This window comes from Cetorhinus maximus, chromosome 16 (genome assembly GCF_964194155.1).
Source record: "Cetorhinus maximus chromosome 16, sCetMax3.hap1.1, whole genome shotgun sequence".
Classification (NCBI taxonomy): Eukaryota; Metazoa; Chordata; class Chondrichthyes; order Lamniformes; family Cetorhinidae; genus Cetorhinus; species Cetorhinus maximus.
In genome coordinates, this window is record NC_135894.1 from 70,389,061 (window position 1) to 70,406,267 (window position 17,207).

At 42.8% G+C, this 17,207-nt stretch overlaps 1 protein-coding gene across 1 annotated transcript in view; it reads left to right on the forward strand.

Moving 5' to 3' along the window:
* LOC144691683 (suppressor of tumorigenicity 14 protein homolog) overlaps nucleotides 1–17,207 on the forward strand; it is a 117,311-nt gene that overhangs the window by 56,558 nt on the left and 43,546 nt on the right. Inside the window, exons 5-6 of the mRNA XM_078560014.1 lie at nucleotides 5,510–5,643; nucleotides 8,675–8,779. Of these exons, the coding sequence (XP_078416140.1) occupies nucleotides 5,510–5,643; nucleotides 8,675–8,779 (239 nt within the window). The remainder of the gene's footprint in view (nucleotides 1–5,509; nucleotides 5,644–8,674; nucleotides 8,780–17,207) is intronic.

Consider the following 17,207-nt stretch of genomic DNA (forward strand, 5'->3'; position numbering starts at 1 on the left):
GGTACCTCAATCATAGGAAAGGCCCAACAGCAACCAGTTAAGTGCCTGAAGGGCACTTGATTCCGTTGGGCCTCCTCCATGGAACTGACAGGGGTCCCTGCCAGTTCTCCAGTCAGTGAGCGAGATCCCCGTTGGCCCGATAAAATCCCGGCCATAATATTGACCAGGGTCTTTGTACATAGATAGTTTGTTTAATTTTAAATATATCATGGCTAATGATATAAATAAAACAAATAATCATAATTCATGACATAGGAATGGGCAATCATTAAAAGAAAACTAAAGTATAAAACGATAAAAGGATTGCACAATTAAGATAATTTCAGCATGCAAATAATTACAATATGCTGCAAAATGCAGGACTCCTTAATTTACACAATGGAAATAAAAGATCTACTGCACTCTGCATTTTGTAGGTAAGTCCATAGATCATATGTTGTCAGGCTGAGTTCATTTAACTCTCAATCCTTTACATGTTATTTCTGAGTTTTATAGAGGATTGGGCTGTCTTGCAGTCTATTCATTCTATATCTTATTTGTGGAAAGGTGTCTTCTTTCCTTAATTCCATCGTACTTTTACTTTCGTGTGGTTGTGGAGATAGTGGCAATGGGAGATGAGATACAAGAGTTTTCTGTCCAGACAGAGATTGTTAGTTTCTGAACACTTTTGAGCTTATTCACATGCACTTTGGTATGTCATTCCAAACCGGCACAGCTATTCAACAATGGGTGTTGTGTAACTATTAAATACAGTGAATAGGTCAATTTGAGATACGTTGTGATGCTTGAGAATACGTGTAAAGTCTTCCATTTGCTCTCTTAAGCATTTTCACATACTTGGTATTCCCATTTGAGATCACTTTGAATGTAGATTCCTAAAAGTTTAATGCATGCTTGTTGCATAATCTCAGCATTGTCTAAGTTGATGAGAGGGTTCAGGCAGATTGCACATGAAACACAATTCCATAGTGTGGCACTTTTCAGAGTTCCGTCTCATGTGATTCGCTGTTGCCCAAAAGAAATCACTTAACAAAGTGATTGTCCCTTCCATGTGAGATGTGTCACCTTGATTACGAAACTCCAAGAGGGTCAGGTCATCCACATATTTGCAGTGATGAATAGGTGTGGTGATATCAACACAGACATTGTTTATAATGGCTAAAAATAAAATAGGGCCTAATTTGGTTCCTTGTGGGATCCCAGTGTGTATTGTTATCCAACTGGAAGTACCCGATTTGTATCTGAACACATTGTTTTTGACTGTTGAGAAAATGCCTATGATGGACTCACTCCTAATTGAAGGAGATTGTTGATTATGATGATATGATCTACATGGTCAAACACTCTGCTGTTGAAGTTTTCTGTTTGTCAGCACCAAGGTACAGCTGATTGAAGAAACAATCAACTCTGGATAATCCCTTCCTGTTACTGATGATGGTCTAAATGTTTCATGATATCACTCATCGTCCACTTTGAAATGAAGATTGTGGCTCCTAAGCCAATGAACTGCTTCCTCCTTTCTTTACAAGTTCTTCTTGGGGTGGATTGGGCAGTGGACACTGATACTTCCCCTGATCACTTTCCAGACAGTAATGTTTCTTGACATTGTTTAATTTATTTCTCCTGCTCTTATTTTTTTTACAGATATTATGTTGTAATATTTCAAACTTTATCAGTGAAGCAAACTTCCATCTGCAGTATTAAAGCATTATATTACAGGTCTCCTTTCATTGGGAAAATATTGGAGAAACGCTATTTGGCCCACCTTTGTCATCTAGAGCGATCATACAGTGTTCTTACCACAGCATGAAACTGTTCTTTAACTGAGCTAACCTCAGAACACAGAGGGCGGAATTTTACAGCCACATCGTGGTGGGAGCGGGACCATAAAATGCAATGTGCCATTCAAAAGTGCATTGACATCGGCAGGACTGCAATGTCTCCCCGACAGGAGAGGCCGTAAAATTCCACCCATGGAGTTAGAGGACAAGTATCAAAATGGATATCAAGCTGGCTACAGAATTGAAAACAAATGCTAGATTTTAAAGGTTGCTGCTCAGACTGGCAAAATGTAGGAAGTGGTGATCTACAGGGAATCTGTGCTGCCGTCACTGTTGATCTTGATTTGCAGAAATTATTTTGACTCAGGAATCAGGAATACGATGTCAGAATTTGCTGACAATGCCAAATTTGTGGGGCATAGAGGGTGGGTATATTTAATACAGTGAAGGGTTGCAACAAAGTGCAGGAAGACATCAGTAAACTTGCAGAGTGAGCATGTAATTGCAAATGAATTTCAATTTAGGTACGTGTGAGATAGTATATTTTAGCAGGAAGAGTAAGGAGGCCAAATATTTCTTGGAAAATAAGTATTGAAACAGGGTGGAGAAGTAGAAGGATCAGACGTTACAGATACCCCACTCAGTAAAAGTAGCAATGTTGGTTAAAGGGCCATAAAATAAAATCAAACAATTAAGCGCTGGGGTTAATTCTAAATGGATGTAGCTGAAAAGCAGAGAAATTGTGTTAAATTTATATACTACTTTGGTTAGACCACACTTGGAGTACTGTGAAGAGTTCTGGCGCCCATAGCAAAAAAAGATACGAGGCACTGGAGAGGTGCAAAAGAGATTTAAAAGGATACTAGAACTGAGAATTGCATCTACCAGGAAAGATTGAACAAGATGGGGCACTTTTCTGTAGATAATAGAAGACTGGGGGAGGAACTGATAAAGGCCAAGTAAAATTATAAAAGGGTTTGATAGAGTAGTCTGGAGAAGATGCAGGAGACAGAACTAGGGGCCATAAATATAAGATGGTCATTAATAAATCCAAAAGGAAATTCAGGAAAAACATCTTTAGCTATAGAATGGTTACAGTGAGGAACTTAGTACCACACGGAGTAGTTGAGGTGACTAGCATAGATACACTTAGAGGAACGTAATATTCATATAAAGGAGAAAAGGATCAAAGAACATATATCGCTGGTGTTAGATGAAGCATTGAGGGAGGAGGTTGTGTGGAGCATAAATACCTGTATGGACCTGCTGGGTCAAATAACTTGTTACTGTGCTGTAAATGCTGCATAATACTATGTACAGTAACCAGAAGTCATTCCATGTGTCAATCGTCCTTTGTGTAAAAACAACTTCTTGACATCAGTCACAAATGTGTCTTCTAATAATTAGAAGCTGCATTTCTTTTTATTACCCTGATAGCTTACTTCGAAATAGTGTACCATATTCATCTTTTCTATACAATTCACTGTGTTATAAATCTTTATAGGACCACTTCTCAATCACCTGCATGCAAAACTGAAAAAGCCCAGGGGCTAGATTTAACGCAGCCTGTCACGGCTGGAAACTTGGCAACCAGGCCCACTTAATTGTGGGAGAAGCCAGGTCTGACTCCGGTGCCGGTAAAACCTCCCCATGGTTAAGTCAGAGCGCATGAGGAGCTGCCAGCCTGTGTTTGGCCAGAACCTCTTGGCTGGTGGGAGGTCCACCACCAGGAACCTCAATCACAGGGAAGGCCTGATGGTGGCCACTTAAGCGCCTGAAAGACATGTGATTACATCAGGCCTCCCCTACAGAACTGACAGAGGTTCCCTGCTGGTTCTCTGACCGGTGGGGCAGACCCCTGTCAGCCTGACAGAATCCCCGTCTAGGTTTCTTAAGTCTTTCTTCATAACTCAGTCCACAGGTGCAAGGGGTCAGTTAAGCTGGTGCACAGGGAGGAAATCACGGTCAAGCACAGTTCTTCTTGACATTGGGCACAGGGCTTGAATGCTGCCCTTGCATCCCCAGTTGACAACCATTTTCATGTTGCGCAAGCAGTCAACTTTTTGATGTATCTGTGCAACTCTAAAACCACCCCACAACACATTGCGCATATTAAGCTGAGAATAGCACAAGGTTTTGTTTGGTGCCTTTCAAAATAAAACTGATGAGAGAGCAACCTATGATCCAGGTAAGATTATTGCCCAGATATGTTAGCTACATTCAAGAGCCTAGTTACTCCTTTGCTCATACATGTATATTTAAGTGTTGTTTATGGTGGTTCCTTCTTGATTTTATTCTAGTCCAGTGGAAAAGTGCCAATGTTGATTAGTTTGTTGTTTATCATATAGTTTTGCAACATATACTCTGAATATTTCCATTAGCTGTGGCCTGAAGCCACTGTAAATGCTGCATCCAATTCTAACTGCTGAGATACCAACTATCATTGCCAACTATCCATGTTCAGAGTGAACAAATCCCTTCTTCACCCTCCATCTGCTCTGATCATATAGTGAGCTAGATCTTGACTTTCTTTGTAAAATGTGTGATAGTGAATTAGTGGCCTCTTGGGTTCAATGGAAATAAAAGTCAGGAGAGATGTAAAATGGGCTTCTATCTCACAAAGTCAGGAGCTATACAAGTAATTCCTAAAGCAGCAGTTCTGACCAACACTCTATAACATCTGTAATTTATTGCTTCATCCCCATTTGCATGCAACAGACCCCAAATGTTTTGGAGTGAGAGTTGGTTGCAGCTAAAAACGCTGTTTAATAAACCAGCAGAGCATAAGGGGTCGGCAGGTATGAAGTTTCATATTTCATTTTGTGCTGCTCCCAGATTTTGTAAATCACAATGCCATCCTAGCTGATCAGGCATGCTGCTCATCAGAGTAAAAGACAAGTACTGCAGATGCTGGAAATCTGAAATAGAAACAGAAAATGCTGGAGAAACTCAGCAGGTCTGGCAGCATCTGTGGAGAAAGGAAAATAGAGTTATTTTGAGATGAATGACTCTTTGGAAGTTCTATGAGGGTATGAGGGGCCATGGGGGGTTGTTAGAGGGGCAGGGAGGGTATGAGGGGCAATGGGGGATAGTGGGTGGGGGCATAAGTTGGCATGGATAGAGCATGGGGAGTAGGTGGGGTAGTGAGATGGTGTGAGGGGTGTTTTTTGTTATACTGTTTTTATTACAACTGAGACAATGTCCCTCGGTGCCGAGGTGGGCCTTTTAAACAACCTGCCTTGGCTCTTGCACCCCTGTGGCTGCCTCTGGACTGTTTCTGGAGGTGGCAGGCCCAACTCCAGAATCCACCCGATCGTCCCGGAATGAAGATCCTGTTATTCAGGCTGTTTCCCCCAAGGTGGGTGTGCCGAGCCGGGAATCCAGGTCATATAGGTGACTAGTAATGACGGAATTGAACAGCATTTTAATGTTCATAAACCTTTTCAATTTTTTCACCTGATTGTTAACAAATCATTTACCTCAGGTCATTTTGAGTTTGTTTTTTCTACTCAGTCAATATGTTTAACTGGTAACACATGAAAAATAAAATGTAGCAAGCATCAGATGATCATGTACTCAGAGCATAATGTACTATAGCAAGTCTACACCAATATCTTCTGTATGTTTTATTATCTCTATCATTTACATTATTTGTAATGATATGTTAGATATCTATATAGATGTTAGTTTGTAGTTTATGATTGCACTCACTGCTTCTCTTTGTATAGATACTGTGGTGAACACTCCAGGTCGTTGGTGGTGCCTAGTGCTTCTAATGTCCTAACAGTTCAGTTTCATTCAGACTTTTATAACAATAATCTTGGCTTTCGTGCTGAATACAGCAGCTTCAATCCTGAAGATGGTGAGCACTTTCAGCTAACTCAGTAAATCATGGAAAATGGTGCTTAAAGCCTTGTACTTCATGTTTGATAACAGCGTGGTTTTCTCAACCCCTTTTGCTAGTTATGAAATTTTATAAAAATGGATTCAGTTCTACAGCAAGTCAGTTATTAAATCCAGTCATTTAATTATTCTATATTTAATTATTCAGCTTCAAGTAAAAGCTTGAAAGATGGTAAATCATAAATTTAAAATGGGCAGGTCATGTTTGTGTCTGGTTTGAGTCAAAACCTGCAACTACACATCAGGTATTTGCAATTGCCATGCTCATTAAAGAATGCAATAACCACTTGAACCTCACCTTTGAGAGATTCAAGTCAGAAGACAAAACTACACTACCAATAGGGATTGTCAGGTGAAAAGTGACTGAGGAAATATAGAGGCATTCTTTATCCAGACCTGTCAACACACCCTCTTTTGGAGTGAAATTTACTGATCTTAGTTTTAAAATATAACTTGTTTTAATGTATCTGATGTCATAGTGTGAAATGCAGCATTCCTGTGTCTTTATCCTGCATTGGCACATGCCTTTCACTTACACACTCACAAACACAGATTTAGGTCCTGGAGTTAGCTGGCTGTGGTTTGAAAAGCTACCTTTATTTGGTAATATAAGTTGTTTTATCATAGACAGATTAATACTGCCAACTACAAAGTCAAATAAGCAGACTGCGTATTAGAATTGGCATTTTCTCACCAAAAGTCATAGCTATGTGTATAATAAAAATCTACATTTCTCTGAGTTGTATTAGATAAACGAAAGGACATGAATCAGTTTACATTGTACTTTAACCATACTTTTTCAATTTTAGGCACATCTTTAAGTATTAACATTCTAGATTTCCTTCACGGTTAGAGGTAAAGGATAAGTAAAGTAGTCTTGATTTTAATATTGTTTTCCCGACAAGAATAGTGCAGGTGGATGGTTAATTTGGTAGGCATAAATTGCTGCATTCTTACTGTGTCCCCACATTGAAATGTCAGAGTTTGATGGCTTCATTTGGATCCCACTGCCAATTTAACATTACAGTTTCCAAAGCACCAGCAAAAGCTGACAGCAAGCAACACTGAGCCATAAAAGCCCCAGGTAATTCATTTGTTTAACTTCTGTAAAGTTCCTTGTGGCCCAGGAGCAGCAGAAATGGCCCATGGCCCAACTAGGAGACCTTTGCCCTGGGCCAGTCTCCTTCTGCCATCTATCAGCCTAGCCCAGAACCCCAGCAACCTTGATGTCTCTCCCTCCTGTTTTGGGTAAGAGAGAGATTTGTACTATTTAAATGAGGCTCAGGAGTTAAAGCAGCCCAGGCTTTAGACAGAGGAATTTGTAGGTTATTCCATCCTACACTCCACCCTTCAAGTCATGTTTTGAGCACAAATAGTATAAGTTATAATTCCTTTCATAGTTTAAAGAGCATATGAAATTCAGCAGGTTCCATCTCCAATTTGGAATTAGAACACTGGGTGTTTTCCAATTTAGCCATCACAACTACACCAATGAGACACAGAAAACCCAGGCAATGGTGTAACTTGGATTTGCATCACCATTTTCCCAGTGTTTTCACAGCTCTTCTGCCAAAAATTTGGTAGACAAGTGGAAGAGTCCCGTTCACCCTGTTAGGCTGGGGTTTTTATAACCAGTGCCAAAAGTTATAAAAATTTAGGATTAAATTAATTTGCATATTCCTCTCTGCCAAGTCTCTGAAGTGTTACCAAAAAAGTCCTGCTGTTAGAACTTGTTTAAATTTAGTGCTTTCATTTAGAACACCCTCTCCAAACTTTATGTAATGCTGCAATACTTTAAAATTTCTATCCTTAAATTAACCATCACATACATTTAAAGTAAGTTACTTTTACTCACATTTAAATACATACATACTATACTTGGCTTACATACTTGTGATGTTACACACCCTGTTTCATGAATGCATTTACAAAATAATAAATTAACATTCAAGGGTGTCATTACAAAAATTATAGGAAATAATTAAACAAGTAATTCTTTAAAAACTTAGCATATTATTATTTTGTAATTATCAAAACTAATAGCTAATTGCTAAAGTTTATAGGGTGAAAACCATTAGGCCTATTGAAGTGGAAACCCCTCTGGGTGGATTATTTGGGACACGGGTACAGCCTGCAGTACCCTCTTTGGAGCATGGAGGCTCTGGCTCCAATGACCGCCTGGCCTCATTTAAGGAGGCTGCCTAACTTTCATGGTGGTTTCTGCACGCAGTTGGGGCAATGGGTGGTTGGGGGGGTAGGGGGGTTGTTGGGGAGGAGTCGCCTTGCTGGCAACAAAGAATGGCATGGCCGCAAATTTGGACCTAATTTAGACCAGAACTGGCTGTCTCCAGCCCTCTTCATCTTCAAGCCCGCCATCACGGGGTCAGGAAAATTCAACCCCATTTACCCCCCCCATTCAGGCTGCGCACTTCCCTCCATTCCCAGGTCATGCTGGCATTCTCCATCTGTCCCATCCCAAACACCTTTTCCAGCTTCTACCCTATCCCTGCCATTGCCATCCATTCCCTTCCCCTTTATTGCCAGCCTTGCATTGTTGAATGGTAAGGTGTGATTAATTTCCCCATAATCTCAACTGGCTTATTGTTTATTCAGAAGGGGAAACCAGAAGATCAGTATCCTGGAACTCCCTCACTAACAGCACTGTGGATGCACCTGCACCACATGGACTGCAGCGGTTCAAGAAGGCTGCTCACCACCACCTTCTCAAGTGCAACTAGGGATGGGCAATAGAAATGCTGGCCTAGCCAGTGACGCCCACATCCCGTGAAAGAATTTTTAAAAAAAAGATTTAACCTGAACTCAGCCACCTTGCAGCTTCTGGTTTCAAAGTGGCACAGGTAAAGTACTTGGCAAAGGTAAAGTACTTGAGATTTAGGCAACAACTTATGGGCAGCAAGGGCAGAAAATATGTGAACAGCAGCCGTCCCCTTATTTTGCTTAATAAAACGCTGAACTACATTATGTTACAGAATGCCGAGGAATGCACGTATGTGGAGATGGAAAATGTGAGCTCATGAGCAACATGTGTGATGGTTGGATTCATTGCAAAGATAAAAGTGATGAGACGAATTGTGGTAAGTATAAGAGAAAATATCGATAAATCACTTTGCTTATTTTAGATGGAGTTGCAGTTTAAACACACAAAAAAGTGGATTCCTGATTAATCCTAACTGCAATCCAAGTACCAAAAAAAAAATTCAATTTGGAGCACCAAATTTAGGTGATGTATAGCCTCTTTGGTCTATGAGATTCTCTTGTACAATTATTTACGAAATGAATATACCAATCAACCAAGGCAAGTTACTTTTGCTTCTTTGTAGGAAGTTCTGCTTTTTATAGATTTAGCATCATTATTAATTATTCAAAATTGTATTTATAATTTTGCGGTAAAGTCAAACAAAAACTGTTCTTTCCTCTATATATTTAAAGAGATGCTTAACAAATGTATTGGTGCCAACAAGTTCCAACATTGATAAGATTTGGCTTCAACCTGTGGCTGCAATTACACACGTTCACAGCATAAGGATTAAACCATAATTTGATTCTGTTCATAAATATATATTTACATGTGTCAATGTATTTCAGACATTTATCATTAAATTTGAAAGTTAACTGAAAACTATGGTTACTAAAGACACTGACTAATCCTGTTTTGTACCAACCATCAGCTGTTCTCTGATGCTACCCATGAGTCGTCGTTTGCTGATGAAATTCTGCCATTTTTAGTTCCTCAAGTAATGCTTTAGGCTGAATTGTGGAAGAGACTATTGAATAGTAACTGGGAAAAGCAGCAGGAAATGGTGGGTAGCAACTTGGATCAGGAAGAGAATGGTTACATATATCCATGGCTTTAAGGTTTTTTCTGCTGTCCCCCGCCAGATAAACATCAGTGTGGGATTTAAACTTCCCATGTTGTGCCGAGGTGACCCCATGATGCATGACAGCCAAGTTCTTCAGGCCACATGTGATCGTGTTGAGAACTCATGCACTTTTTCTTCTCAGCAACTGTCTCAGGCAGGAGTGGGGGAACATCATTTGTTGGTTTACATAAGATATCATGGTAGAGCCCTGCTTCAGTAAGTTTAATGTACATACTACTGAGTATTATTTCTAAATTATAAAGGATATTAATCTAGCTGTTCCACAACAGTTGAAAGCTGAATGCTACAGAATACAAAGCCTCTAACAGAATAGAATAAGAGCTTATGGTGGCAGCAGAGGGTTCAGGATTTCTGGCTTCACATCGTGTGGGATTGGAGGGCATCCAGATACAGCTTTCACAAGGATAAGATGGGGATGTCTGGGCACAGTCTTTACAATACAGATGTAGGGGTGAAGCTTGCAGTGAGTGATGGTGAGAGCACCTGCTGAACTGTGAGGAGAGAGCATTTGGTTTAAGTTTATGTGCATTGAGATCACAATGAAAGGGAAATATGTGAAAGCATTCCATATGGCAGGAGCTCTGGTGCAGGGGTTAGTGTCACTGCCTCTAAGTCAGGTGTTCTGGGTTCAAGTCTCCAGGTTTGACTTGATGACCATGAAAGGTGTGTTCATAATGTTGCTAAACAGGTTTTTTGTCAGGCTGCTTGAAGTAGAGCGGTGCCCTCTGGTGACAGGCTAGCAATCAGTTCCAGGAAAAACTAGCTCCAGAAACAGGTGTAAGCACGTGCTTCATCTGCTTTATGCATCTCTAGGGGCAGAGTTTTACCTCCCGCGGGCAGGTGAGCGCCCAACCCAATCGGGCGTAAAATAGCACGTGATGGCATTGGGCGAGTATCCCGACGTCATCACACACTCACACACACACTTTAATGTGTCCCTGTTCATGTGACAATCATATGTGGGGACATGTTTCTCTTTAAAATCTTTATTTTTGTTTCTACAATTCTTCAGCTCCTTGAGGCAGCTCTGTGCCTTCAGGGAGCTTTCAGTGTGCGCTCCCCAACACATGCGCAGCCTTCAGTGCTCGCCCTCCTCCTGCACCCCCCTCCGGCAGTGCTGAGCCTTTTCAGCACGCTGCTAATTGGCCAACCAGTGTGAAATCACGGTCGCTGGCCAATCGCAGGCGGCGGACCGTTTCCTGGCCGCGCCTGGCCTGCCCGCCGCGCCCGCCCGACAACCGGAAAACCCTGCCCTAGGTGTGGAAATAGAATCAAGAAGACGACTCCATGTGGCACTGAGCTGATTTCTTCAGCTGTTATTGTTGAGTGAGCAAGAGGTGCGTTTGGTTGGGATGGTAGAGAAATATGGAAACAGTGAGTGGGAAATGGTGAACTAAACTGCAAGGCTTCACATGAGGCTGGAGTAGTTAAGAGATTTGGACAGGCTAGCAGCAGAGGGAAGAAGAAATTCAACATTGAAATTTTGAGCTGTCAGCCTATTTGAAGCTGGTTGTCGGTATTTCCCAGTTCTGTACATTGACATTTGTGTTACTTCAAAATATAAAATCTGAAAAAATATAAAACCGAAGAAACATTGCGGTGAATTTTAAACCCAAACGTTAATGCATTGGGATGAGATGTAAAAATTAAAAAAAAACTCCAACCCACCCTTTTCTGGGTTTAATGGTGGTGGTACCAGGAACAAGAGAGGCAACACATGTTGCCCATGTGATTAATTTAATGAGGCTGGCAGCTTCAGATTTAACCTGCTTAAACAGGTTTTACTCTGGCCAGTCAGTTGTCCCAGGTCTCAGGAAACCTGGCAGCTCAAGGGAGGTGAGGACAGCTTTGGGGCGCGGGGGTTGGAGGGGGGTGGTGGGCAGCAGGAGGTGTTAGTAAGTGCCTTTATGGCATCGCTTATGGGCCATGGGGAGCAGGAATGCTTCCCTCCGTTCCTCCAAGCTCACCTTCTTCCCTTGGAATGTGCCTCCCACCAACACCCAAATCACCTAATTCCCCCAAAGCTCCCACTAGTAGCTGCAGGGTCCTTACCTGGGGCTGAAACCTGCTCCATAGTGTTCTCTGCCCAGCTGGAAGCCAAGTCTGTTAATGAGGCAGGGAACCTTTTTTCTTTATTCATTTACAGGATGTGGGCTTTGCTGGCTGGGCCAGTATTTATTGCCCATCCCTAGTTGAGAAGGTGGTGGTGAGCTGCCTTCTTGAACCACTGCAGTCCATGTGGTGTAGGTACACCCACAGAGCTGTTAGGAAGGGAGTTCCAGGATTTTGACCCAGCAACAGTGAAGGAACGGCGATATATTTCCAAGTCAGGATGGTGAATGACTTGGAGGGGAATTTCCAGGTGGTGGTGTTCCCATTTATCTGCTACCCTTGTCCTTCTAGGTGATAGTGGTCATGGGTTTGGAAGGTGTTATCTAAGGAGCCTTGGTGAATTCCTGCAGTGTATCTTTTAGATGGTACACACTGCTGCTTTTGTGCGTTGGTAGTGGAGGGAGTGAATGTTTGTGGATGTGGTGCCAATCAAGCGTGCTGCTTTGTCCTGGACCGTGTCCAGCTTCTTCAGTGTTGTAGGAGCTGCACTCATCCATGCAACTGGGGAGAATTCCATCACATTCCTGACTTGTGCCTTGTAGATGGTGGACAGGCTTTGGGGAGTCAGGAGGTGAGTTAATCGTCGCATGATCCCTAGCCTTTGACCTGCTCTTGTAGCCACAGTATTTATATGGCTAGTCCTTGATGCCACACTCGGTCAAATGCTGCCTTGAAGTCAAGGGCAGTCACTCTTCAGTTTCTGGTCAATGGTAACCCCCCAGGATGTTGATAGTAGGGGATTCAGTGATGGTAATGCCATTGAACATCAAGGGGTGATGGTTGGATTCTCTCTTATTGGAGATGGTCATCGCCTGAAACTCGTGTGGCGCGAATGTTACTTGCCACTTATCAGCTCAAGCTTAGATATTGTCCAGGTCTTGCTGCATTTGGACATGGACTGCTTCAGTATCTGAGGAGTTGCAAATGGTGCTGAACATCACCGCAATCATCAGCGAACATCCTCACTTCTGACCTTATAATGCAAGGAAGGTCATTGATGAAGCAGCTGAAGATGGTTGGGCCTAGGACACTATCCTGAGGAACTCCTGCAGTGATGTCCTGGAGCTGAGATGACTGACCTCCAACAACCACAACCATCTTCCTTTATGCTAGGTATGACTCCAACCAGTGGAGAGTTTTCCCCCTGATTCCCATTGACTTCAGTTTTGCTAGGGCTCCTTGATGCCACACTCGGTCAAATGCTGCCTTGAAGTCAAGGGCAGTCACTCTCACCTCACCTCGGTAGTTCAGCTCTTTTGTCCATGTTTGAACCAAGGCTGTAATGAGGTCAGGAGCTCAGTGGCTCTGGTGGAACCGAATCTGGGCATCAGTGAGCAGGTTATTGCTAAGCAAGTGCCACTTGATAGCACTGTTGATGACCCCTTCCATTACTTTACTGATGAAGGAGAATAGACTGTTGGGGCGGTAATTGGCCGGGTTGGATTTGTCCTGCATTTTGTGAGCAGGACATATCTGGGCAATTTTGCACATAGCCGGGTAGATGCCAGTGTTGTAGCTGTATTGGAACAGCTTGGCTAGGGGCGAGGCAAGTTTTGGAGCACAAGTCTTCAGTACTATTGCCGGAATATTATCAGGGCCCAAAGCCTTTGCAGTATCCAGTGCCTTCAGCCATTTCTTGATATCACGTGGAGTGAATCGAATTGGCTGTAGACTGGCATCTGTGATGCTGGGGACCTCTGGAGGAGACCGAGATGGATCATCCACTCGGCACTTCTGGCTGAAGATTGTTGCGAATGCTTCAGCCTTATCTTTTGCACTGCTGTGCTGGGCTCCTCCATCGTTGAAGATGGGGATATCTGTGGAGCCACCTCCTCCAGTGAGTTGTTTAATTGTCCACCATCATTCACAACTGGATGTGGCAGGACTGCAGAGCTTAGATCTGATTGGTTGGTTGTAGGATCGCTTAGGTCTGATGATTACTTGCTGCTTATGCTGTTTGGCATGCAAGCTGTCCTGTTTTAGAGCTTCACCAGGTTGACACCTCATTTTTAGGTATGCCTGTTGCTGCTCCTGGCATGCCCTCCTTCACTCTTCATTGAACCAGGCTTAATCCCCTCGCTTAATAGTAATAGTAGGTAGAGTGGGGGATATACTGGGCCATGAGGTTACAGATTGTGTTCGAGTACAATTCTGCTGCCGCTGATGGCCCACAGTGCCTCATGGATGCTCAGTCTTGAGTTGCTATATCTGTTCAAAATCTATCCCATTTAGCACAGCGATAGTGCTACACAACATGACGGAGGGTATCTTCAATGTGAAGGCGGGACTTCATGTCCACAATGACTGTGCAGTGGTCACTTCTACCAATACTGTCATGGACAGATGCATCTGTGGCAGGCAGGTTGGTGAAGATGAGGTCACATATGTTTTTCCCTCTTGTTGGTTCCCTCACCATCTGCTGCAGGCCCAGTCTAGCAGCTGTCATTTAGGGCTCGGTCAGTAGTGGTGCTACTGAGACATTCAAGTCCCCCACCCAGAGTAGGTTCTGCGCCCTTGCCACCCTCAGTGCTTCCTCCAAGTGATGTTCAACATTGAGGAGCACTGATTCATCAGCTGAGGGAGGGCGGTACGTGGTAATCAGCAGGAGGTTTCCTTGCCCATGTTTGACCTGATGCCATGAGACTTCATGGGGTCTGGAGTTGATGTTGAGGACTCCCAGGGCAACTCCCTTCTGACTGTATACCACTGTGCTGCCACCTCTGTTGGGGTTGTCCTGCCGGTGGGACAGGGCATATTCAGGGAAGGTGATGGCGGAGTCTGGGACATTATCTGTAAGGTATGATTCCGTAAAGATGACTATGTCAGGCTGTTGCTTGTCTAGTCTGTGAGACAGCTGTCTCAATTTTGGCGCTAGCCCCTAGATGTTAGTAAGGAGGACTTTGCAGGGTCGATAGGGCTACGATTGCCGTTTTTGTTTCCGGTGCCTAGGTTGATGCCGGGTGGTCCGTCCAGTTTCATTCCTTTTTTGTGTCTTTGTAGCAGTTTGTTACAACTGAGTGTCTTGCTCAGCCATTTCAGAGGGCATTTAAGAGCAATCGAGAACTAATTCTTCTCTTCCACTCTCTCTCCTCCTAGTCCTGTCTTTTCCTCTACTTCAAATATTCATTCAAATTTTCCCTTTAAAAATACTATGGTCTCTGCACCATCAGCCCCTGGTGACAAATTAATCCATGCCCAACAATCCTCTAAGTAAAGAAATTTCTCCTAGCTTCTCTCATAACTCAGTGACAATTTTTTTGAGATCACTCTATCAAAACTCTTTCATAATTTTAAAACTGCTATTAAAACTTTTCTTAGCCTTCACTAGTCCAGTGAAGATAATCTCAGTATATTTAGCCTCTCCTTATATCTGTAGTTTCCCAGCCTTAGCATTATCCTGGTGAGTCTACGTTTTCTATACCATTAGTGCTCTTTTTATAATAAGGCACCTGCACATAGCACTGCAACTGTGGCCGATCAAATGTTTTGTAAAGTGCATTCCAACTTTACTTTGTAATGTATGCCTTCATTTACAGAACTCAAAGCGGCGCTAACCTTCATGTGGCTTTATCCTCCAACTAAACATTGGGAAGACCACAGCCGTTACCTTTCACCTCTACTGTAAACTCCATTCCCTAGCCACTGGCTGCATTCCCCTCCCTGCCAACTGTCTGAGACCGCTCGCAACCTTGGAGTCGTATACGACCCCAAGATCAGCTTCTGACCACATATCCATTTCATCACCAAGACTGCCTACTTCTGCTTCTCTAACATCACCTGAGTGCACTCCTGCCTCAGTTCATCTGCTGCTGAAACTCTCACCCATGCCTTAGTTATCTATGAACCTGATCATTCCAATGCACTTCTGCTTGGCCTCTCATCTTCTACCTTCTCATAAACTTGAGGTCATCCAACATTCTCCTGCCTTATCCTCACTCCTACCAAGTTCTATTCACCTATCGCCTGTGTGTTTGCTGACTTACATTAGCTTCCATTCAAACAGCATCACAATTTTAAAATTCTCATCCTTGTTTACAAATCTTTCCTTGGTCTCAGCCCGCCCTCTGCCTGTGACCTCCTGCAGCCCTATAACCCCCAGATCTCTGCACTCCTCCAATTCTGTCCTCTTGAGCATCTCTGATTTTAATTGCAGCACCACGAGCAGCATGTTTTCAGTGCCTAGACACTCAATTCTGGAATTCCCTCCCTAAACCTCTGCTTCTCTCACCCATCACGATACTCATTAAAATCTATATCTTTGACCAAACTTTTGGCCTTTGGTCTCAATATATCCTTCTGTGGCTCAGAGTCAAATTTTGTTTGATAATGCTCCTGTGAAGCATCATGAGGTGTTTTAGAACATTAAAGACACTATTTCAATACAAGGTGTTGTTATCTACCTCTAATTACACTTCCAGAGACTTAAGTATTTATAACTATGTAAGTATATCCATATACTTTAAATCATTTCATTGTGATCATTCCTCATTTTTTCTCCCAAAATGTTTTAGCCTACATTATCCAAATAAATTGCATCTTCCACCTTTCTGCTCATTCTGCTAACCTGTCTGCGACTTACAGAAGTCATTTATTCCTCCTTGTCATTTGCCTAACCGCTAATTTGGAATCATTAACAAATTTCAAGATTGTGTTTTCCAAGTTTATTGAATGTACGCATAGCAAGAGTAAAACTGGACCCAGCATTAGATCCTGGGATATACCGTTATTGATTATTTTCCATTCCAAATGGCACAGATTTACTTTAACTCTGTTCTATCTGTCAACCAATCTTCCACCAGTGCTGCCAAATTTTCTCATGGCTTAGTCCTAAGTTTTTCTAAAAAGCCTTTTGTGAAAGGCCTTATTGTGTCCTTCCTGAAATTCTAAGTATACTATATTCTCTTTATTTTCCAAAAGAAGGTCTTCTTGGTTTGTTTAATTCTGGTTTGAAATGAAAAAATCACATGTGTACGTGGTTGGCAGTATAGAACAATATTGAGATAACAAGTTATAATTAATCTGTCTTCATTTCTGCACCACAGGATTTAGTCATAGGAAATCTAAGGGCTGGATTTTATGTGCCCCCACTGGGTGTGTTTTCAATGTGAGGGGGTCACGTAAAATAGGGTGGTGCCAACCCCACCATCTTCCCGTCCACCCCTGAGCTCACCCCCTTAAGACAGTAGTGGGCGAATGCCAAAATCAGCAGCCTGCCGCCGCCTTGTGAAAATAAATAATCAAGGGTCAATTGAGCTTGTTTAGGAGCCAATTGACCCTAACAATATACTGTCCATACCATAATATGGTTGGCATGGGCAGTTGGGCAGCAGTGGGCAAGCTGTTCTTTAAAAAAGCTAAGTGGGAGTACTATCTTCAGGGGAGCCCTTTGTGCATTCGGGGGCAGCAGCCCCCCCCCCGCAAGATAGTGTCCCCCTTCCTACCCACCTCCTCACCAAAACCCACCATCCTACCCTCCCGCCCTAAACTGGCCGAACCCTCCCCCCGCCCA